The 25,223-nt window shown below is 48.4% G+C and overlaps 1 protein-coding gene across 7 annotated transcripts in view; it reads right to left on the reverse strand.

Annotated features, from left to right (window-relative positions):
- LOC122384611 (histone-lysine N-methyltransferase PRDM9-like) overlaps positions 1 to 25,223 on the reverse strand; it is a 49,609-nt gene that overhangs the window by 1,657 nt on the left and 22,729 nt on the right. Inside the window, exons 11-12 of one of the 7 annotated variants that reach the window (XM_043372192.1) lie at positions 14,338 to 14,452; positions 5,555 to 5,827 (exon numbers count right to left, since the gene is read on the reverse strand). The exons of 1 other annotated variant lie outside the window; for it this stretch is intronic. In XM_043372192.1, coding sequence (XP_043228127.1) covers positions 5,656 to 5,827; positions 14,338 to 14,452 — 287 coding nt within the window. In that variant the 3' untranslated portion in view covers positions 5,555 to 5,655. Of the gene's footprint in view, positions 1 to 4,407; positions 5,828 to 13,154; positions 14,453 to 15,508; positions 18,475 to 25,223 lie in introns of those variants that run through there. 5 more of the 7 variants (XM_043372191.1, XM_043372189.1, XM_043372190.1 and 2 more) reach the window with 5 other exon arrangements.

Genomic DNA, 25,223 nt, shown 5'->3' on the forward strand with positions numbered 1-25,223 from the left:
GGACGTGACAAGCGATCAGAGCCCATGAGTTGATCCGTTCATCGCTCGAAATACAGCCGTCAGAAACGGAATACTGAGCTCGTGGGGGAATTGTTCTATTGCCGTTTGTTAACTCCGAACGAACAGGGGTCGAAGTCAACTTATCCACTGAGTATATCTATCAGTCACGTTAAAGAAAAAAAAAACTGAAGTGTGGCAGACATCACCCATCCTCAGGAATATTGAGTCTAAAATGGGAATGTCCACCAAAAGGTTCCTTCTTATTTCCATTTAAACAGGGGAAATAGAAATGCCTATAGGTACAGCGAGCGATGACCTGTGCGAAACCTGATGTAAAAGTTCAAAATAGATTAAAATGGTCAGAGTCATTTATTCGCAGATGGCAAAATTGATGATTGTACAAAATAGATCAACACCAAAATACTAAAGCACACATAGTAGCTATAGTTGAACAAAACTGGGTTCTCAGTACATTCTTCTCGAACAATCATTTTTATAAGACCCCTCGGCGGCACATGGTCTGCCGTATAGACAAGACAAGGAGCATCGACTCCCCGATGTAAGCACAGACAGTTCGCAAGTCGTAACTCGTACTCGTACGTAACAGACGCCACGCTGATATAGGATTGGGTTGCAAGATTTACATATCACGACAAGCTAAGCTACTTTCGGTCTACCCCTTGTAGAAAGACTGCGCAGATCATAGGAAATGCTGCGAATGCCCTGTGAGTCGCACCTACAAAAAGAGACGTTATTTCTTAACGTAGGGGAGAGTGGGGCAAAGCGGCCACCCGGGGCAAAGCGGCCATCCATCGTTTTAGCCCTCCACAGCTGGCGTCAGTTGCAATTTATGATTTCCAATTATACTTCTCTTTGCGGTCGTTCGAATGAGCCAGACCGGGGTTTCAGGCCCATCGCCATTGTTCTGTGAAACACGGAAAAGCATTTCTTGCCAGGTTACCAATTATGTTTACTATTTTTAAATGTTATTTTATTCCATAACCGTTTGGAATTTTTATAAGCGTTTTTGTCCATGCATTGCGTGGTTATCGTACATGCCTTCTACCAATTTTAATGCTTTTTACCCCACTAATAGCTGAGCTGGAATATTTTTGTCTCGGACGGTAGCGCGGGGCAAAGCGGCCGGGGCAAAGTAGCCAGCCCCCAATTGGCCATAAGTTGTTTCCATCTGGATAAAAACATTATTTATATTCAAATGTGTCGTCATGCATTCATCTTGGCCACTTTTCGGTTACATGAGTTACCAAATTATGCAATTAAATGTTTTTCCAAGAAAATTCTTTCTTTGTTTAGCAATAGGTGGGAAGATAACAAAGTAAACATCCATCTTCCCTTAACCCGCGCGGGGCTGGGGTCTCCAGCCGAACGCGCGGGGCTGGGGGGGGGGGGTAAATTTTACCCCCCCTGTTATCTCCCGAACTAATGGTCCGATTTGGAAAATTCAAACGCCAATCAAAAGCTCTCATCACGAACTACTAAAAACATGTACTTAATTTTAAGTTTGAGGTCAAGGTCAAGGTCAGGTCAAGGGTACAAATTGCAAGTTCCTACAGTATCGGCCTTGCACCGTAGTTGCCGAAGAATGGAGTCATGGACTGAGACTGATCGCCCAAAACGTGTTCTTAGGCCACCAAGACAATATTCGTTGCATACAATATCATTCAGAGGTCAAGGTCAAGGTCAGGTCAGGTCAGGTCAGGTCACCAAAAAACAAAATATAGAAAAGGGCATGTGCGACACTTGTTTTATGGGTCATTTTACTCATAGAATTCAATAGGCACACTCAATAAGTGATATGGACCACCTCTGGATGAATTTCAGGTCGAGGTCAGGTCAAGGTCAGGTCAAGTGAGGTCAAATTTTGAAGTTGGTTGTTAAGGCCTAAAAAGGTGTCTATCTGATGCAGTTTTTCACGGCGAATCGAATGGTGCTATTTTTGTTTCCGTACGAGATCTAGAACTTCCAAAAAAGCCATTTTTCAAAAAATTTGTGTGTCGTGACGTCATAAAATTTTGAATAACTCCCACATTTTTGAACCGATTCTTCTAAAATTTGGTATGTCGGTGCACATAGACCACTTCTCTGACATATATTCCGGTTTTTTCGATAGACTCAAAATTTTGGATTTTATAATGATTTTCCCAAAAAAGTCAGTTTTTTGAAAAAAGTTAGGCAAAAATCCAAAATTTTCAAAAAACCGAGATAGCCATTTGATAGACAAAGTAAAATTACGTATAACCTTTTTTGTTACGTCTTGATTCCTTTAAAAATAAAGATGTTAGCGGCGTTTGAACTTTTGCCGTTTTTGAGGCGAAAATGGCGAACATGACGTCACTAAAACGTCAATTTCTCAAAAAATTTCCGACGGATTTCGCTCAAATTTTCAGGGCACGTGTCAAATTGATGTAAGAAAAGGTACTGAAAGTTTGGCGGCGCTGCGCGCCGCCGTTTTTGAGATATCGCAAAAATTCGCGAGGGGGGGGGGGGTAAAATTTACCCCCCCAGCCCCGCGCGGGTTAAACCTTGTCACCATCAAATACCCTAGTCGTGCATGAGGCAACTATTCTGTTTCTCATATCGGGACTTGAGAAGTCGCCAGTGGCCGCTTTGCCTCAGGGATGGGGCAAAGTGGCCAATATGCTATAGGTTTAAAGTTTTGCCAATATCTCCCATACGTGAACGCCTTTGGAAATGAAACGCAGTTGGAATAAAAGACAATTTAATAGGGATCACATTGGTATAGAAAGAATCTTTCCAAGTTTAAAAATCAAGCGTCGGCATCGTTAGAAACGTTAGGGTGGCCGCTTTGCCCCACTCTCCCCTACCCAGCTATTCTTCGCAAATTATAGCGTTACGGCACTATGCCAAACAGCAACACTCCTTACCTCCTATGTTTACTGATTCACCCTGTGTAAACACAAAGAGACCAGACGTTACACGGGCAGCCACCAAGCTGACTAACGACAATTACAGCTAAAACACAACAGCAGCCGGTCATGCGCTTGTCAACACGTCTCAGCTTTCCATCCCGCCATTCAAACCATTTAACACACCGGTCATACGTGTGTGCCGTCCTTCGTGTGCGTCAGCATATGCGTAGTCAGGTTTGACCGTTGAACGAAACGTGCCGTGCAGACAGAGCACCGGTAAAGCCGCTCACCAGTGTGGGTACGCATGTGTGTGTTGAGGCGTGACCGTCTAGTGAACCGTGCTGTGCAGATAGAGCAGCCGTACGGCCGCTCCCCAGTGTGCATACGCATGTGTATGTTCAGCTGTGACCTTACAGTGAATCGTGCCATGCAGACGGAGCAGGCGTACGGCCGCTCCCCAGTGTGGGTCCTCATGTGTGTAGTGAGGTGTGACCGTTTAGCGAACCGTGCTGTGCAGATAGAGCAGCCGTACGGCCGCTCCCCCGTGTGGGTCCTCATGTGTGTAGTGAGGTTTGCCCGTTCAGCGAATCGGACATGGCAGTGTGAGCAGCCGTACGGCCGCTCCCCCGTGTGGGTTTGCATGTGTCTGGTGAGATCTGACCGTTTAGCGAATCGTGCCGTGCAGACGGAGCAGCCGTACGGCCGCTCCCCAGTGTGGGTCCTCATGTGTGTAGTGAGGTTTGCCCGTTCAGCGAATCGGGCATGGCAGTGTGAGCAGCCGTACGGCCGCTCCCCCGTATGAGTCCGTATGTGTCTGGTGAGGCTTGTCCGCTTAGCGAATCACAACATAGTAGCTAGAACAAAACTGGGTTCTCAGTACATTCTTCTCGAACAATCAGTTTTATAAGACCCCTCGGCGGCACATGGTCTGCCGTATAGACAAGACAAGAAGCATCGACTCCCCGATGTAAGCACAGACAGTTCGCAAGTCGTAACTCGTACTCGTACGTAACAGACACCACGCTGGTATAGGATTGGGTTGCAAGATTTATGAGATGATGTTTTTCGTACTCCAGCGTAGATGGGTAGCCATACGGCTGCCACGGTTGACAGTGATGACAACCGTGACAACAGATGACTGTTGTCATCACTGTCAACCGTGGCAGCCGTATGGCTACCCATCTACGCTGGAGTACGAAAAACATCATCTCACGCTCTCAGTCCCAGCGGATAAAAACAACACCTAAGAATGATCCGCATAAAACCTGGCAGAAAGCTCGTTAAAGTACTTGGTCTATATAGCTCAGAGGTAGAGCATTGGAGCGCTAATCCAGAGGTCCGGGGTTCGACTCCCCGTATAGCCCAAATCTTTAACGAGCTTGCAAAAGATGACTGATGTCATCACTGTCAACCGTGGCAGCCGTATGGCTACCCATCTACGCTGGAGTACGAAAAACATCATCTCACGCTCTCAGTCCCAGCGGATAAAAACAACACCTAAGAATGGTTGCAAGATTTACATATCAAGACAAGCTACTTTCCGTCTACCCCTTGTAGACAAAGACTGCGCAGATCATAGGAAATGCTGCGAATGCGGTGTGAGTTGCGGACACAAAAAGAGACATTATTTCTTAACGTACCCAGCTATTCTTCGCAAATTATAGCGTTACGGCACTATGCCAAACAGCAACACTCCTTACCTCCTGTGTGTAGGGGTCAGTTTTAACGCAATTACTGATTCACCCTGTGTAAACACAAAGAGACCAGACGTGACACGGGCAGCCACCAAGCTGACTAACGACAATTACAGCTAAAACACAACAGCAGCCGGTCATGCACTTGTCGACACGTTTCAGCTTTCCATCCCGCCATTCAAACCATTTAACACACCGGTCATACGTGTGGGCCGTCCTTCGTGTGCGTCTGCATATGCATCGTCAGGTTTGACTGTTGAACGAAACGTGCCGTGCAGACAGAGCACCGGTAAAGCCGCCCCCCAGTGTGGGTTTGCATGTGTCTGGTGATATCTATTCGGTTAGCGAATCGTGCCGTGCAGACGGAGCAGCCGTACGGCCGCTCCCCAGTGTGGGTCCTCATGTGTGTAGTGAGGTGTGACCGTTGAGTGAACCGTGTCGTGCAGATGGAGCAGCCGTACGGCCGCTCCCCAGTGTGGGTCCGCATATGTGCGGTGAGGCTCGACCGTTGAACGAACCGTGCCGTGCAGATGGAGCAGCCGTGCGGCCGCTCCCCAGTGTGGGTCCGCATATGTGTGGTGAGGTGCGACCGCCGAGAAAATCGTGCCGTGCAGATGGAGCAGCCATACGGTCGCTCTCCCGTATGGGTTCGCATGTGTGTTGTTAGGCTTGACCGTCGAGTGAACCGTGCCGTACACATATAACATACGTACTCCTTCATACTTTTGCTCATCTTCATATGAGACTTATAATTCGACAGGAGGGTAAACGTAACATCACAACGCTCACGTTGATACGCGTTCTCACCGGTGTGGAGAACTTTATGTCTCGACAGGTCACCGGACCGTGGGAATGATTTCCCACAGACATCACACTTGTACGGCCTCTGGCCAGTGTGTATACGGTGGTGAATAGTCAGATGGCATCGCTGAACAAACGTCTTGTCACAGATATCACAGCGGTGCGGCCGCTCTCCAGTGTGGGTAAGCATGTGTCTCGTGAGCGCTGGCCGTCGAGTGAACCGTGCCGTGCAGATGGAGCAGCGATGTGGCCGCTCCCCCGTGTGAGTCCTACGGTGGCATATCATATTGGAGGAGACGTCGGTCGAGTACTGACACCACTCGCACTTGAACCTGCCGTTCCTGTCGATGCACTTGTGACGTCTCTTCACGTGCCCGTCCAGACGTTGCTGTCCCCGACATCTGAAGTCGCAGTGGGGACATTGGACCGAGCCACTGATACCTGGCGGAGGACACAAACGGGTTGAATGATATAAATATGTGGTTGTGACTTTAATTGGGGCACACAGACAAGTGCCATCATGTTACACTGACCCATGCAGTTCGACACGTGAACACATCAACTTGATGTCGCTAGCGAGCGGTCTGGGAACCCTTGGAGCAATAACCATGTTCATCCACGAATTCTTCCATGAAGCTATATCACCAAAAGATTTCAGAGGGCCATAGCGGAGGATACCCATGAAGCTATATTGGCAGTCATTACGCGTGTGAGAGTACGATCAGCGTTACAGCGTGAAGGGGAGAGCACAGAAAAGAGTTGGTCGAGAGACTAGCGGAAAGGCTCCGAGGCTCTCCACCCTCCAGTGCAGCCACCTCTGTGGACAAAGCGGTCACACCTGAGGAGGTGGCTGTGGATCACCTGATGTGTCCCGTTAACGGTCCTCATAAAACCTGTTTGAGAAAATATACTTCTAACTGGCCTCCTTACAATATTAAATTACCAAAAACCTTTAGAGGCCGGTTTGGTCCCTTAAAGGACAGTTTGAGACCATCAGAGACCGACTTGGGCACTCAGTGGCTAATGTGGGTTCTTACAGGCCAGCATGGGACCCTCAGCAGTTAGCGTGGGGTCTTAAAGACTGGCATAGGTCGGCGTTGGACCCCAGAGGCCAGCAGAGGGCCCTCAAACGCCAAGATGGGCCCTCAAAGGTGATGCAGGCCCTAAGAGGCCGGCATCGGGTCTTCAAGAATCCAGTGCAGGGCCCTCAGATGCTAATGTGGGTCCTTACAGGCCAGCATGGGGCCCTCAGAGGTCAGTGTGGGGCCCCAAAAGACCGGCATGGGCCGGCGTTGGACCCCAGAGGCGAACAGAAAGCCCTCAAAGGCCAAGATGGGCCCTCAGAAGCCGATGCTGGCCCTTAGAGGCCGGCATCGGGTTTTCAGAATCCAGTGCGGGACCCTCATAGGCTAATGTGGGCCCTTACAGGCCAGCATGGCCCCTCAGAGGTCAGAATGGGGCCCTAAAAGATTGGCACGGGCCGGCGTTCGACCCCAGAGGCCAGCAAAGGGCCTTCAAAGGCCAAGATGGGCCCTCAGAGGCCGATGCGGGCCCTTGGAGGCTGCCATTGGGTCTTCAGAATCCAGTGCAGGAGGCCCTCAGAGGCTAATGTGGGTCCTTACAGGCCAGCATGGGCCCTTAGAGGTCAGTGTGGGCCCTAAAAAACCGGCATGGGCCAGCGTTGGACCCAAGAGACCAGCGGAGGGCCCTCAAAGGCTAAGATGGGTCCTCAGAGGTCGACCCGGGCTCTTGGAGACCGACATCGGGTCTTCAGAATCCAGTGCGGGCCCCCAAAGGCACTTGATTAAAGGCTAGTCTTAAGACAGAAATGATGCCACCAGAGGCCGGTGTGAGGCCCTCAGCCGCTTGTTGGGCCCCTGAGGCTGGGTTAGGACTTAGGGGCCCTCAAAGGACAGTGAAGGGCCCTCAGAGGTCAATGTAGGTCCTCAGCGGTCAATGTGGACGCTTGACCGTCACTGAAGGGCCCTCAGAGGTCAGCGTAGGACCCTCAAAGACCGGTATGGAAGCTGGGGCATTCCACGATAGATCGTACCACTTTTTTCCAATTTGACACCCTCATCTCTCGGAATTTGACGAGATTTGGTCTCAGGGGTAATCAGGGGCTCTGAATCCACCTGTAACAATTTCAGGCTTACGAGGGGCGTTCAAAAAGTTCTCGGCCCAACCATGAAGGAGTTGGAATTTCGGCCTGCAACGCGGTGTGTTCAATGGTGTGTTATTGGGATGTCCACTTACGTAGTCATTAACCAATCTGCCCTGTGATTGGTTCAGGCTGCTAATTAATCGTAACATAGTTTGCCATTCCCGGTCAGAATGGGCGACGCCCAGAAGAGAACAGTGATTTGGTTCATGTGTTGCAGAAAAATGCACCAAACGTTATTCACGAAAAGCTAGTGCCAACACATGTTGAGGTTTGTCTTTCTTACAGTAGCGTCAAAAAGTGGTTATCTCTGTTCAATTTTGGTCAACAGATCATTAATGGTCACCCCCACACTGGGCAGCCATCAACAGCATTGACTCAAAAAAATATGAAAAATAAGCACTTCTTTGTGAAAAATGACAAATGTTCTGGTCTGGAACAACGCAGCAGAAGCGGAGGTGTCTATCAGGTTCCTCAAAGCCATTCTTCGATAGCGTATTAATATGTTTAAGATCTCTGCAAGATGCATCCCCCGTTTGCTGACTCCAGAGGAAAGGCAAACTCGAAAGGAGGCGTAACGCGAAAATTTTGGCCCCTATATCGAAGATCCAAAAGAGTTCATTGAACTACTTGTTACCGTGGAGGGATTGTGGGTGTCACACGTTGACCCTAAGGGCGTGACCGAGTTGCACAAGTGGAAGCACACTGAGTAAAGGCCACCAAATGTGTGCGACGTGTCTAAGTCAAACGGCAAGGTGACAGTGGTTGCATTTTGGGATGCTGGCGGGGCTCTGCTCGTCAACTTTCCAAAACAGGGGCGCACAATTAATGATGAATACTACACCTCCCTTCGATAACAGTAGCGAGCAGCATATATCAAGGAGAGACTAGGGAAGCTGACTAAAAGTGTGCGCCTGACCCAGGACCACGCACCAGCACACATGAGCAGGGTAACGATCAGCGAAGCAGTGAGCTGTGGCCTCGGGTTGTTGTCAGAGCCACTTTTTTATCCGTACCTTGCACCCTCAGGTTGTCACCTCTTCCCCAACACAAGGAAATTGCTTAGCAGTGGCAACTTCGCTGACAGCAAGGAGACAAAAGCAGCCGTCTTCGACGTGCCAGATGCGTTCAAAACCCACTTGGCTGTGGAGACCCAGGGGCCTCTCGCGAAGCGCTGCGCGAAATGTTCTTGTCTTAACGCTGGTTATTTGACTAAATGAACATTTTTGGTCAAATAAGTCGACGTCGTATCTCTACTCCTTCATGGTCGGGCCGAGAACTTTTTGAACGCCCCTCGTAGGTCAGATAAGTATTTTTTGAGTTATGGTGTATAACATTTTTTGGATCTTACTTTGCAGCGCTAAGTTTGGCGGGCTGTAACTCTAAGACGGATTATTCAAATGCCAAATGTTATATAGCATTGAACTTGCAATGAAACAGAGATTAATATGTATTTTTGAAATTTTGAAAAAGACGCTATTTTTGATGTGACATATCGAGTTTTCTTTCATTTGTATTTTTGGACTTTGGGACCCAATATTTTTTTTTTAATTTTCATTTCTTTATAAACAAATATTTGGCTCATTGTTAACAAATATGCAAAAAATTAGGAAGGTGTTCTTTCTATAAATGTATTTATTTTACGTCACGATAACGGTCTCGAATAGTGATTTCGGGAGGGGAGCTTACAAATGGCGTGGTAAAGCTGCCTAGTGACATCACGGGTTACTGAAATTTCAATTGAAGTCTGAGTCATCTGAAAAAAGTGAAAAGAGGGTTCATCCAACCTCTTTTCTAAAATCGCGAGGGTGAAAAAGGCTGTTTGGTTCTGACATTGTTTTGGACGCCAACGACCAAAGCTGTCCGAGATGAAAGTTACAGGACGCATAGGTACATGGTGTCCTCCAGAGGTCTCACAACTTGTATATCTGGGAATTTTTAAGGTTACGTGAGGTCAGGTCGGTCACGTGACATCACTGTTATAAGTCAATGGGGAAATATAAAAACTGTTATTTTGGCGCCGAGAATGATCTAAAACTATCCCACGTACATGGTATCGTGATTTCATGCACTTCTTGCAAAGTCCAATGTTTTTCTTTTGCATTGGTAACCTTGCGTGACGTCATTTATGACGTCACTAGGGTCGTACGAGTTTTTCGTCAATAACCCCGATCAAATGGAGCTAGAGAGTCGGGAAAGCCACCAATGGACTCGGGAAGACCTTCCGAATCGAATGATATGCCATACGATACCCTTTGCCCAGCTTCGTGACCTGAGGGGCTCTGACCTGACCTTGATCCGAGGTCAACTACTTAAGTTGACCTCACCCTAGCAAAAAGTATACCATTCGATGCATCTGAGCTAGGCGAACACAATGATGCCAAAATCGTGGCTCTGCGGCCATTTTTTTGCGAAGTTATTTACTAAAAACCGAATCCGTAACTTAAGTCACTTGACCTGACCTCAGACGCTACCGATTAAATTGAGACCTTAAAATCGGGTACGTTTCGTTTCGTTTCGTTTATTTAGGGCTTGTCCACAAGTGGCTATTACGGCCCAGTCAATACATGATACACACACACACCCACACACACACATATACATACATACAAAATACACGTCAATATAAAGCAACACCCGCAAAAGCATGCATAAAATATCTAAAATCAGTCATGTCACTTGTCAGTCACTATCTAAAGTGCTGCACCAGCTGTCTCCTGGAACCAGTCGCCTTCACCTCCGGCGGCAGGCCGTTCCATGCAGCGGCGGCTGCGCGCTGCACGTTCACCGCGTCACGGCGTGCGATGACCTCACCAATGCTGGGCCAGCCGAGCGCGCCGAGGGCGGGGGTGATGTGGTCGAATTTGCGGAGACCAGAGACGAGCCGTACAGCGAGATGGATGGTCTTCTGCAGCCGGCGCAGGCGGGATTTGGAGGCACCACCCCAGACTGACGAGCAGTACTGGAGGTGGGGGAAAACGTGGGTTTGGACGAGGATTTTAAGGATGTCAGGGGAGAGGTGATGGCGAATTTTGAACAGTGATATAAGGATTACATTTGCCCGCCGAACGATAGAGGATATATGTGGCTCCCAGCTCAGGGTTTGGTCGAGGAGAACACCCAGCACCTTGATGTGTTTTGTTGGCCGAATAGTTGCATCATCTACGTTAAGGGTGAAGTTTTTGACTTTATAAACTGAATTTTGAGTGCCAAGAAGAGTGAAGCAGGTCTTCTCTCCATTCATTTTTAAACTGTTTAAGCTAAACCAGCGTTGAAGTTGCTGAATGTTCTCCTCGGCCCGGGACTTCAGCACTTGGATGCCAGTGGGATTGGAGGGTGCTGAGTCCAGGATTTGGGTGTCATCCGCGTAGGATATGAGTCGGCCATGGGGGAGGAAGCAGGTAAGGTCGTTGACGAAGATGAGGAAGAGGATGGGACCCACGATGGACCCCTGGGGAACACCGTGGGAGAGTGGGAGGGCCGTTGAGGAGCGGATGAGTTGGGAACGGCCAGAGAGGTAGCTGCTGAACCAGCGGGATGAGATGCCATACCACTCGAGCTTGTTCAGAAGCATCGAGTGGTCGACACTGTCGAATGCCTTGCTGATTGCTCAGGTCGACTGACGTCACCGCGGCGACGTCACCACCGTCGACCCTGCGAGCCGCCCATTCGACAATGTCGAGTATGGCCTCTTCAGTGGAGTGGGATGGGCGGTAGGCATACTGGGATGGGAAGAGGATGTGGTTAGTGATGAGGTAGGAGGTGAGCTGAGAGCACACAACCTTTTCAAGGATCTTGGAGAGAGATGGGAGGATGGATATGGGGCGGTAGTTGCCAGGCTGGTTGGGGTCACCGGATTTGTGGATTGGTGTGACGTCTGTGACGATGACAACTTTCCATGCGTCAGGGAAGGTAAGGGTGGATATGGATGAGTTGATAAGGTGAAGGATGGGCGGACCGACTGCAGGGAGACAGCTTCTGATCGCAGCGATCGGAATGCCATCAACCCCAACAGCCCTCGACGCACTCAGCCGGCTGATGGTCAGAATCAGGTCTGGCAGGGTTATGCATTGAGGGGCGAAGGCGCGCCCCGCGCCCCAGTGGCGGTCTCCGCCAACTTCGCCCTAGTGGGGGGGGGGGGGGGCATATGTTACCACCCACCTCTAACTAAAAAAACTAAGAGGGCTAGAAAGACGCGGTAAAAAGCAGTCGATAGCTCTTGAAGCGTACGTTTGAAAGTATTTCGGTCATTTTTCATCTTAGAGCAATATAGGAGTCACCAGAGGTCATCAAAGGTCAAAATTTGCAAATTGTCATTATATTTTTCCGAAAACATGCCACTATCTCAGGAACTATGATAGCTAGAAAAACGCTGGGAAAACCAATCGATAGCTTTTGAACTCTTCTTTTGATAAGGTCATCATCAAAAATGACCTCAGATTAACGGTTTAGCCTCCAGAGGGCAAAAACTCCAAAAATAGCTGTTTTTAAGAAAAGTGTTTTTCGACAATAACTTTTGACAAAAAAAGCTAGGTCATTTCTAATGCCAGAATCGTGTTCCTCTCGCCGAGACGCGTCGAATGAACTATAATTTGACCTTGAAAGGTCAACTTTAAAATTTGACCTCAGGTCAAGGTCATGACCTGACCGGAAAAGGTCATGTTGCATATCAGTCGATGCATCTCGGCAAGACAAACACAATGAGGCCAACCCCAGCGTTCTATCTCTTTCCAATCGAGAGTTATTGGCAAAAAACTGTTTGTAGCCTCAAATGACCTCGGATGACCTTTCAAGAGGCTATCAGCAAAAAAGACACCATGGTCGTCACGGGTGGTCCAAATCATTGTTATCCTGAAATATTTGGACTGTTCCTATGCGTACACACGGATCTAGAGGCATTTTCGTTTTTCTCCATTGACTTATAATGGAAAGGTCACGCCACTGACCTGACCTAAGGTCACGCATATAAAAAATCCGAGATATACAAATTGTAGGCACCCATAACATCATGTAATCCACCAAGTTTGAAACCTCTCTGACAAACACTGCAGGCTGGACATGATTGCAAACTTTTTTTAGGCTTGGTCAGTTAACTTGACCTAGTGACCTGACCTGACATAACCTGGTGTCAAAAATTTCACACATTGTCCAAAATTGATGTACCAAAAGCTACCCCAAGCGGCGCGGCGCTACGCGCCGCGGTTTTTTTATTTATACGCAAAAAATGCGACAGGGTGGCAACATATGCCCCCACCCACTGGGGCGAAGGTTAAAAATTGAAAGCCCCAGTAAAACTCCAGGATTTTCTCAACACGATTATATTCGGGAAAAGGCAACAACCAGACGTGAGCAAAGATATAATAAGAAGGAAATAAGCGTTGTGTAGAGCCATCATTTCGGTGACTGGGATTATAGCCAGTTCATATGTCATTTGTCAACACTCAGCGACTAGATACCAACTTAAACACACGCAAATACACGTTTCCGCAATTCTATTATGAATGCTGCAATTTTGAAAGTTGAATACCTACGCCCATAATTCACATGAAAAACATAAAATTGCTCGAAAACAACCACCCAACAGGGACAGTAGCAATACATAATTGATTGGAAGATGTGTTCAAATCTTCTGCACAAACAAGCAGCTGGTACATAGGTATGTTGCGCAAATGAGCACCATACCTATGACATTGATCATTCTTAAGAGAAACATAAAACAGTGGTCGGCTACGAACCTGTTGACATAAAAACGAGGCTAGTCGAATCGACAGAGAAAACAAGAACTTATCACGCTGCACACATCAATAGCTGTGCATGTGTACTATCGCGCCGCAACAACCTTCATAGTTCCGTACCATGCATCGGAAGAAAGAACAGCGTCAGCGGTTTGGCCAACTACCCCTGTGAGTTGCCATGTACAAGGTAAGAGGAGATGGTCTGTTATCGAGCATTGCTGCGTCGCTCCCCCGTGTGGGTTCGCAGGTGTTTGGTGAGATGTGACCGCTGAATGAATTGTGCCGTGCAGATGGAGCAGTCGTACGGCCGCTTTCCCGTGTGGGTCAGCATGTGTCTCGTGAGGTTTGCCCGTTGAGTGAACCGTGCCGTGCAGATGGAGCAGCCGAACGGCCGCTCCCGAGAGTGGGTCCGCATGTGTGAGGTGAGGTGTGACCGTTGAGTGAACCGTGCCGTGCAGATGGAGCAGCCGTATGGCCGCTCCCCAGTGTGGGTCCGCATATGTATGTTGAGAAGTGATCGTCGAGTGAACCGTGCCGTGCAGATGGAGCAGTCGTACGGCCGCTCCCCCGTGTGGGTCCGCATATGTGTGGTGAGGTGATCCCGTAAAGCGAACCGTGTCGTGCATAAGGAGCAGCTGTATGACCGCTCCCCAGTGTGGGTCCGCATGTGTCTGGTGAGGTGTGATCGTCGAGCGAAACATGCCGTGCATACGGAGCAGCTGTATGGCCGCTCCCCCGTGTGGGTCCGCATATGTGTCGTGAGGTGTGACCGTTCAGTGAATCGTGCCGTACAGATGGAGCAGCAGTACGGCCGCTCTCCCGTGTGGGTACGCATGTGTTTGGTGAGAGTTGACCGTCGAGTGAATTGTGCTTGGCAGATGGAGCAACAGTGCGGCCGCTCTCCAGCGTGGGTAAGCATATGTGAGTTGAGGTGTGATCGTCGAGTGAACCGTGCCGTACAGATGGAGCAGCAGTACGGCCGCTCTCCCGTATGGGTCCTATGGTGGCGTTTTATATTAATGGAGCGGTCGGTTGAGTACTGACACCACTCGCACCTGAATCTTCCGTTCCTGCCGATGTGACTTTTACATCTTCTCACGTGTCTGTCCAGACGATGTTTTCCCAGACATCTGAAGTCGCAGTGGGGACACCGAGGTGCACCATCAATACCTGCGAAACACATTTACAGATTGAGGGAGGTCGAAAATGTTTCTCGCCAGATATGTAGGTACATAAAGGTAAAATTATTGTACTCAAAACTGAAAGAAGAGTGTCTGCATCGTTTCAGTAAGAGGTGTCAGCTGTGCCATCCACGGATGAAAGGAAAAGTCACGGACCGAGGCCTCTTCTTCACCCACTGGAGGCAGTGACCGAGGCCCGACATGCGGTCACCGGGTAGGGAGAGGTCGAAAAGCGTGGATTCAGCGGTCACCAGCCGGTAATCTACGACAATAAATACGCAATGAATACGCAAAATAAATACCAAGATCGGTTGCCTCGACACAAATGAAAATCGAACGTTCACAAACCGCATGAGTGGTGCACGAAATCCAGGTTTTTGATGTGGCTCGAAAAGGCTTGAACCAATGCGGTAGGATCATGGATTGCACCCTTGAACGATGGCACTTATGATCCAACTATAAACAAACAAAATCTTTGAGACATATTTGACTATTTAGCTACCAGTCCCATCAGTTTGGGGGTTAATAACTTCTGGAGTCGACGGTGAAAACCTGGTAAAAGCAATCTGACGAAAATTAGGCACCCATCGACAACGAAAAATTCAAAACCCGTTTTAAAAGGTTTACTTGTGCCATCTTCCAGTCAGCAGTCCTTAAGGCTAAAACATGGTCATTGCAACATTGTGGGTCGTCGCAAATGAGACTCGCGCCAAGTAAACGATAGGTAGCGCCCAGTAAGTAAGGCGGGCAAGTGAATTTAGCGAACCCAAACAGGATCAGAACTCAGTACTCGCCTGCAGGTCAAGGAGCAGGGTCAAGGGTGAGCGACATGGGAATGACCTCTGGCCGGTCTCCACCTGTACGAGTTGGTAGGTCCGAACACCACTGCGTGATTACTGATGCCTCATTCGTGCGGATCGCAGGAGGATCTTTAAGGATCGATGATTAATTGAGAGCGCATCGAAATAAATAACGCAAAAACTAGCGTGGTTATAAAATAGTATGCAAGCGGGTAAAGCTCATCACACCAACACAAAAGAGATGCAATGATAACATTGTTTATTTTCAACACGGTTGCAACTTGCATTCACAAAAAAACAACAGCTGTATAACACAGTCCACAGAAATAGTGAGTCGGTAGGGCTTCAACGATGCCCAGAGCTCTGACTCAGCGACTGGGACAAGGGTCCCGTGTAATGTGTACAGCTATCAGCTATCAACAGTGCACAAGTGCAAACAAGTCGAACCAAATTTGTTGAATACCGCAAGATGGATGGCTTGGCTTATTTAAAGTGTCTAACTAGGCATATAAATGCAAGAGGACCGAATTTACAGCAAAATGTCCACCACCCAGCAATCAAATATTGAGGTAGTTGCGGACATTATTACCGAGTTTATTCTTAAACTGGTGTATATCTCTTGCAGAAGCCAGCCAGCAAGACACGGACGTCACTTTCCGAAAGTCATAAGTATAGCTCTAATGGCTGATTTTAACCCTCGCCCATGTAGGGGGGGGGGGGGGGGTGCAGCCCCCTCCCCCTGAGGTTTTTCTTAGCTACACGCCGAACCGTTTCAGATAGCCTGCTCAAATTTTCAGTACCCCCTAGTGCATCCTTTGCGCAACTTTTGGTTTTTTTGTCAAGGTCATGTCAGGTCACGGAGTTATGACGTCATAAAGGGATCAACCTCCGGCCAGATTTACGCTAAATTGGAGATAGCTTCACATTGGTATAAATGCCGACTGACCTGACACACTGATGGATTGTTTTAGAATCACAACTGGCTGATTTGACATTGGCACAATGTCCGTTGACATTTTGAAGGTTACTAAAGGTCAAGGTAAGGTCAGTGATCTCGGTTGACCTGTAATGACTTTTTGCACTTGTATGCCTTTTCGGGGTATTTTGATGCCCCGAATTCGAATTTGCTATCCAGGCATTTCAGGCATCGTCGGTTGTTTCTTGTAGTTCATTTTGGGTCAGGGTCAGGTCAGTGACGTCACACGCCTGACGTGACCCAATGCACAAATGACCTTGCAGACTTCCGATGCTCCCAACGCATCATTTTTAGAGTTATGACATCGAAATACCACCAAACGATAGAGAATTGATCAAGGATCACGATAGAGAAGGTTTCAAGTCGATATCTCTTACCGTTTTGCCGCAATCGGCGCGAAAATCTGAAAAAAGTCAGATTTTTCCGAAAATTTGACCTTTGACCGGTCATAAGTAGGTCAAATGTTGACCTAGGACCAAAAAATATACCACCAATCGCGAGATCTCGTTGAGAGCAATCCGTTGGTCTTTTCCGCTAATCTCTACGACGCTCCGTTTTCAAACGCCAGGGGGGTCACACCAACCCCCCCCCCCCTGCATGGGCGAAGGTGGCAAAACACCGTTTACGGGCGAGGGTTAATATATCAAAGTCATTCTTCCCACGCAGCGCCATAGGGTCAATGTTAAAATTGCGAAATTATTGGTAGGGCTCCGGCACAGCCAAGCCTATACAAAACGACACCCACACAACAACAATATTGCGCAAATGAGTATCATATGAACATGAAAGAATACCAACAAACATAGTCCAGCCACGAACTTATCGACATAGAAATAAGAGCAAACGCATCGATATAGGAATTAAATAGTTATCACGCCCACTAAATCCATAGCTGTGCATATGTAATGACGAGCACCACAATCCTCCACTGCTCCTTGAAACGCAACCAGCAATAAACAGAAGGGTGTCGCCATCCACGACCCAAAAGTAGACATGCATCATGGTGAAAGATGATCTGCTAAAGAAAATTGCTTCGCCGCTTCCCCTTATGGGTCCGCAGATGTTTGCTAAGACTTGATCGATGACCAAATCGTGCCGCGCAGAGGGAGCAGCCGTGCGGCCGCTCCCCCGTGTGGGTACGCATATGTCTGGTTAGGTTTGACCGTCCAGAAAACCGTGCCGTGCAGATGGAGCAGCCGTACGGCCGCTCTCCAGCGTGGGTACTCATATGTGTGTTGAGGTGTGATCGTCGAGTGAACCGTGCCGTGCAAATGGAGCAGCCGTACAATCGCTCCCCAGTGTGGGTCCTCATATGTGTGGTGAGGTGTGACCGTTGGGCAAACCGTGACGTGCAGATGGAGCATCCGTACGGCCGCTCCCCAGTGTGGGTCCGCAAGTGTTTGGTAAGGCTTGCCCGTTCAGCGAACCGTGCAGTGCAGATGGAGCACCCATACGGCCGCTCCCCCGTGTGGGTCTGCATGTGCCTGGCAAGAGTTGGTCGTTGAGCAAATCGTGCCGGGCAGATGGAGCAGCCGTACGGCCGCTCTCCCGTGTGGGTCCGCATGTGTTTGTTGAGAGTTGATCCTTCAGTAAATCGGGACTGGCAGATGGAGCACCCATATGGCCGCTCCCCCGTGTGGGCACGCTTGTGTATGGTGAGAGCGGACTGTTGAGCAAACCGTGCCTGGCAGATGGAGCAGCCGTACGGCCGCTCCCCAGTGTGGGTCCGCATGTGTATGTTGAGGTATGTCCGCTTAGTGAATCGTGCCGCGCAGAGGGAGCAGCCGTAAGGCCGTTCTCGCGTGTGGGTCCACATGTGTGTGTTGAGCTGTGACCGTTGAGCAAACCGTGCTGTGCAGACGGAGCAGCCAAACGGCCGCTCCCCCGTGTGGGTACGCATGTGTTTGGTGAGAGTTGACCGTCGAGTGAATTGTGCTTGGCAGATGGAGCAACAGTGCGGCCGCTCCCCAGTGTGAGCACGCATGTGTGTTGCAAGGTATGACCGCTGAGCGAACCGTGCCGTGCAAACGGAGCAGCCGTGCGGCTTCCCCCCAGTGTGGGTCCTACGGTGGTGTTCCATATGGGAGGACTTATTGGTAGAGTATTGACACCACAGGCACTTGAATCTGCCGGTCCTGTCGACGTGACCATGCCCCGTCTTCAGGTGTTTGTCCAGACGTTGTTGTCCCAGACATCTGAAGTCGCAGTGGGGACACTGAAGTGTACCATCAGTACCTGCCAAACACATTTAGAGAACGACAGAGGTGAAAAATGTATGTGTTCATGTATGTACAGTCAGTCTTGACATTACTGCGCATCAGTTAGATGATCAAGCGAGGCCGACGAGGAACGGTTGCTAAATTCAAGTCAACGAAACACTTGACCTGGGCGATGGATGAGGATGGCCATTGGTTCAGCGACTCTCTGAACTTAGAATTTAGCAGTACTTAATCAACTGTCTTTTTAGCGCTCCCCGCTGGTGTGACTTTAAGATGAAATAGCGGCGACATGGTACTGATTTGAGTAAAATGGTTTTAGTTTACATTACAGTTTGCTGTGTTCTATCAGAAAATGGCCCTACCTCAGATTTTGTGTAAAGAGGTAATACTAGGGTGACCCGCGTGCTCCGCAACGCGAAAAGGGATATTTTCGATCGGCGGGTGTTCGGTTGTTCTTGTGTCGGTTGGCTTATCTATCCATTTCGGTCGATTGCTTTTTGACGGCTAAACGTTTTGGTTTGTGGAAAAAAATATCCATCACATCGAGGTGCCCGTGTCTGATAAGCATGCCTTCTACTTCAGAACCTGTCAATAGTTCAGTGAACCTGTCAAATGTGTTTTATAATCCAGGTGCGTAGTTAAATGACAAATGAAAGGCGTAGATAATTTTCGCTAAAAATGGATTTGCAGAGGTTTGAAACATTTATATTGTTAAGAATACCGTTGCTTATCATGCAAACGTGATGGTTGGATCTTGGAGAGAATTGAATGCTCTTTCTAATTATAGCATTTTCAATTGTCTAACGTATCAGGTTAAGCAGCAAATCCCGTGTAATTATTTAGTGGCATATTATGGACAAATACCATTTTCTCCAGCGATTTTTTCCACATTGTTTTTGATCAATTGGCTTTTCACAATTTTTCCATGAGAGGCGGTACATTTCCCTTGACATTAGGCATTGTTTTAAATCTCTCAGTCTGACGGTCACGTGAAAATAAAATAAAATCCCAAATCCGTCCAAAACGTCCATTTTTCAAAAGAAAGTGCCCTCCCCGGTGCACGTGGCGCGTGCCAACCCCTGCACCGCACACCATTCGATAGCCCGTTCGATTCTCTACACGATGCTGTTTTCCCCGTACCGGTCGGGCCCACGGTTACCGAGATATTGCACCGGGACCGGACCCGTGTCGGGCAAATTTGGCTGTTTTCGCCCGTTTTTGCCAGCCGATTAATACATGTAAAGTCTATGACGCGAATTTGCACTTTTTGGGCACGCGCCACGCGCTCGCTATCGACCCGATCGAGCCGAGACCCCTCAAAGGCACGTTGTCCATCCTTGTTCTATGAGTTGCGCAAACTTCAGCGCGGTAGGTGCAACGGTGTGACCTGTAACCCGCGCTACGTAGCACCATGTCGCGACCTTCGTAATAGACAGAAACTACGTCACCTCAAATAGTAATATAGACAAGCGGCTGCGCCACTTGCTTTGCTGCGTGGTAGGAAAAATTGCGGCACCATCCAATTTGCTTTCGAATGGTGTTTGATTCATGTCGATGTGTCGTCTAGAAGCATAGATATGGACGGAAATGTGAAGAGAATTTAAAAAAGAACTGTTCTGAGGGGGTTGTTGGATGAAATTTGGGTGATACGGGGTCAAGACGGGTCAAAGGGGTCAGCCCCGGTCACTGGGTCAGGCCAGGTCACATAGGTCACCTCTCGTCCGCTGGGATCAGCCCGGGCCACTGTTCTGCTTTTGTCTCCACCACTACCCCTACCCCTACCACTACCCCTACCACTACCCCTACCCTACCACCACCCCTACCCCTACCCCTGTCCCCTACCACTACCCCTTCCACTACCCCTACCACTACCCCTACCCCTACCCCTACCACTACATCTACCCCTACCACTACTACTACCCATACCACTACCCCTACCACTACCCCTACCACTACCCTTACCACTACACTACCCCTACCACTACCCCTACCACTACCCCTACCCCTACTCCTACCAACACCGCTGGGTCATGTCAGGTCACAGAATAATTCGTGCCACTCCATTGCCCTTACTCGATTTTGTCGGAAATGGCGCTTTGTGGCAAATGTGGCGCATTGCGGCAAATGCGGCGCATCTGTACCTGTTGTTTGAGCATGCATCTTGACACCAAATTACACCCATATCGGACTATATTTGACAAAACTGTGCGAGTTGCGGCGAAAATGACGCCCTGAGATAATTGTGGCGCATTGCGGCAAACGCGGTGCATTTGTAAACTCAAATCACAAACTGTTGCCATTCAACGAAAATCTACACAATCTCTCGCCACTATTTATTCAAATTAAAACTTGCCCATCCGCCAATGCGAGGTACTCGCCGCCGATCGGCATGCATTTAGTCCCCAAAGTTTGTCGACCCCGGCTCTCAATGAAGATCTACGAACCGATCAAAATTTCATTGGCGTTCTTCCAGCGCCCGCCACGTGCCAACCGTGCACCCCAGCGAGCCGAAACCTAGAAAAGGCGCTGACCCACTCTGTCACCTAGAAGGTGTGCAAATTTCAACCCCTTACGATATACCGTCTGCCCTGTAGGCCGGCTAAATTGAACCCACTACACGGCGTGGCGGACAGACAGACTTACAGACAGATGGATCCTGTTCAAATAGTAATATAGACAAGCGGCTGCGCCACTTGCTTTGCTGCGTGGTAGAAAAAAATGCGGCACCAGCCAATTTGCTTTCGAATGGTGTTTGATTCATGTCGATGTGTCGTCTAGAAGCATAGATATGGACGGAAATGTGAAGAGACTTTAAAAAAGAACTGTTCTGAGGGCGTTGTTGGATGAAATCTGGGTGATACGGGGTCAAGACGGGTCAAAGGGGTCAGCCCCGGTCGCTTTGGGTCAAGCCAGGTCACATGGTCACCTCTCGTCCGCTGGGATCAGCCCGGGCCACTGTTCTGCTTTTGCCTCCACCACTACCCCTGCCACTACCCCTACCACTACCCCTACCCCTACTACTACCCCTACCACTACCCCTACCCCTACCCCTACCACTACATCTACCCCTACCCCTACCACTACTACTACCCATACTCCTACCCCTACCACTACCCCTACCACTACCCCTACCACTACCCCTACCACTACCCCTACCACTACCCCTACCCCTACCAACACCGCTGGGTCATGTCAGGTCACAGAATAATTTGTGCCATTCCATTGCCCTTACTCGATTTTGTCGGAAATGGCGCTTTGTGGCAAATGTGGCGCATTGCGGAAAATGCGGCGCATCTGTACCTGTTGTTTGAGCATGCACCCTTGCACCAAATTGTACCCTTATCGGGTCATATTTGACAAAACTATGCGATTTGCGGCAAAAATGACGCCTTGTCACCAAGTGGCGCATTGCGGCAAACATGGTGCATTTGTATACTCGTATTACAAACTGTTTCCATTGAACGAAAATCAACACATTTTTTCGCCACTTTTCATTCAAATTAATAACTTGCCGATCCGCCAATGCGAGGCACTCGCCGCCGATCGGCATGCATTTAGTCCACAAAGTTTGTCGACCCCGGCTCTCAATGAAGATCTACGAACCGATCAAAATTCCATTGGCGTTCTTCCAGCGCGCCCCACGCGCGAACCGTGTACCCCAGCGAGTGGAAACCCAGAAAAGGCGCTGACCCGCTCTGTCACCTATAAGGTGTGCAAATTTCAGCCCCCTGCGCCGTACCGTCTGCCCTGTAGACCGGCTAAATTGAACCCACTACCGGCGTGGCGGACAGACAGACAAACAAACAGATGGATCCTGTTTAAATAGTAAGATAGACTAGTGGATCTTTGCTCGCTATCGCTACGCATAGGTCTGATATGGTTTGCGCATAAAATGATGAGGCATAAAATTTGGGATCGAATGGTGCTTGTCCCGTGTCGATCGGTTTTCTAGAAGCTGAGATATTCGCGAAAAACCTGTTCAGGCTGCAAAAGTAGGTACTCGGTATTTGCTTGATACTTGGGAAAGTACTTGGTAGTTGCTTGGTACTTGCAAAAGTACTTCGTACTTACTTAGCATTTGCCAAAGTACTCGGTACTTGCAAAAGTGGTACTTGCTAGGTGGGGCATTCCAGGACGATTCAACAGGTGCATAACACCCGACCCCCTCAGATTTGCTTCTAAGTTGCTGTACAGGGTTATTCTGTGCCCAGAAGCCGAATCTGAAATTGTCAGACCCGTAGAAGCAACAGTTTTTGAGTTATAGCATTGGTAAATGTTTGAAAGTTTAAAAACATCATTGTATTTTAGTAGCTATATCTAATCGAAAACTTTTATTAAACTATAAAAATTATACATATTTGAACTCGCCACATCACAAGCTTTCTGATGGTATGAAAAATTTTTCAAAATTTTGAATTTTTAATTTTCCGAAAATTGTTCAAAAATTTATTTCAAATTTTGCAAAGTGTGGCCAGTTAAATAAAATTTATTTTTTTAGCTTTTATTAATGCTTAGGGTATTGGGAAACTATATTGTGAAAATTGGAGATAGGTATTTTTTATAAATATTTTATTTTATTTTTTTACTTTCTCTATGTAAATATACCATTTTGCTTTGATATGGTGCCGACGGTGCTATCTCGGGAACGGATGATCGTAGCGCGCCGGACGAGGCGGCAATGGAAAGATCTCAACGAGATGGATCTAGAAATTGTCCGAATGTTGTTCTTAAAGGTCACGGGTCAGGTCAAGGTCAGGTCAAAGACCAAAATTCCAGGTTCTCATTCCCCGGCTGCTCCTGAGGCACTTTCATTGTGATGAAGCGATGTGAAAATCGCACAGCATGCGTCCAACATATTTATAAAGGCGGTGAATCAGTAAATATGCAAGCACAAGGTGAGGTCAAGGTCAAAATCAGGTCACGAAAGGTCATGATGAATAAACAGGGATTAGGGACATGCGACACATGTTTTATGGGTTATTTTCCGATTCCAGGTCAATGGTGATGGGCATTTGACCATTCGGGACCAAATCAGGTCAGATTAGGCCAATGCCAAGGTCAATGTGTAAAGTTGCTGTTTCTATGTCGGCATTAAAATACCTACCTAATAAAATTGTTTGATATATGGCTATACTAGAGTAATGAGTGAAATGAAATGAATAATTCTTACATTTGTCTCCGTTTCCAAATTTCCATTTGGCCCATCCCGAAACCTATCGCTATATCATCTGCGCCTGTGACAGACCAGTCACTACGAGCTCGGCTCGCTCGAATGAGCCTTGGCGCGGTGACAGACGACGCGCCGGTACATGCGGTCAAAACAGCACAATAAAATCATCGGGTGCCATAAACGCATAGACCACGCAGTATGTGACACTGAGAATGAAGAATGCATGACGGGAATGTGTCAGGATTGCCCTGGCGAGGCTGGTGTTGACATGTTCTTGAGCCTCGTCCTCCACGACGAGGAGTGTGTGACCATGGACCATATGTATAAACAGCGGGTTAGCACCGACCGATGTGAGCTTATTGATGTGCGAAAGGACTGGGATGATTTCATTCACGATCTATCTGTGTCAGTGGTGAAGCTCACCAACCATCACTATGTAGCAATCCGACAGAGTAGGGCATTTAAGGAGTGTAAAGAAAGTGTTGTGGAGGGAGAGGCCGTTGTCGTTGGGGACCTCAGTGAGAACTATGCGTTCGTCATACAGGATGAGGTGCAGAGTCATCACTGAGACGCGCCACAGTGCACCGTTCACGCGTTCGTGGTGTACTGGAGGGAGAATGGAGAGGGACAGCACCAGAGCTTCTGCATTATCTCAGATAATCTAAAGCACAACACGACCGCTGTCCATGCTTTCCAAAAGGCTCTGATTTCACGACTGAAGGAAAAAAATCAGTCTTTGACTAAAATCAGATACTTTTCAGACGGCTCAGCAGCACAGTACAAAAACCGCTTCAACTTTTCAAATATCTGCGCTCACAAAAGTGACTTTGGGCTAGACTGCGACTGGTAATTTTTTGCCACCTCGCACGGGAAAGGCGCATGTGACGGCGTGGGAGGCACGGTGAAGAGAGCGACCGCTCTCGAGAGTCTACGCAGGCCCACCAGGGAGCAAATCACAAACGCGACCGAAATGTTTGAGTTTTTAAGTGACAAATTCGAGACTACAGTGAACTTTGTATTCGTGTCGAGGGTCGAAGTCGAAAAAGCTGCAGAACACCTCAAGGAGCGTTTCAGCAAAGCGGTGGCAGTGAAAGGCACGCAGAGTCTGCACTGCTTTATTCCGGTCAACCACGAGACACTGCGAGTCTCAAAGTTGTCAGGGGGACCAGGCCGGCTGATGAAAGTGCAACGCAGTAGGGCACCGAAAAGACGAAAGTGAGCCTGCGTAGACTTGCTAGCACCCCTGCCGTGTGTCTGTATGGTGGCTGTCTGTGCACTGTATTGTTGGTGATATGTGTGCCCAGTACATTTCAACGAGCTGGTCACCAAAATGTGTGTTGTATTTCCTTCGTTGAACAAGGGATTGGTTGACCTGACCGTGACCTGACCTGAACTGACCTGATTTTGTCCCGAATCGTCAAATGCCCATCACCATTGACTTTGAATTGGAAAATAACCCATAAAACATGTGTCGCATGCACATAATCCCTTTTTATTCATCATGACCTTTCGTGACCTGACCTTGACCTGACCCGTGACCTTTAAGAACAACATTCGGACAATGTCTAGATCCATCTTGTTGAGATCTTTCCATT

This window comes from Amphibalanus amphitrite, unplaced genomic scaffold (assembly GCF_019059575.1).
Source record: "Amphibalanus amphitrite isolate SeventyFive unplaced genomic scaffold, NRLGWU_Aamphi_draft 000194F_arrow, whole genome shotgun sequence".
Lineage (NCBI taxonomy): Eukaryota > Metazoa > Arthropoda > Thecostraca > Balanomorpha > Balanidae > Amphibalanus > Amphibalanus amphitrite.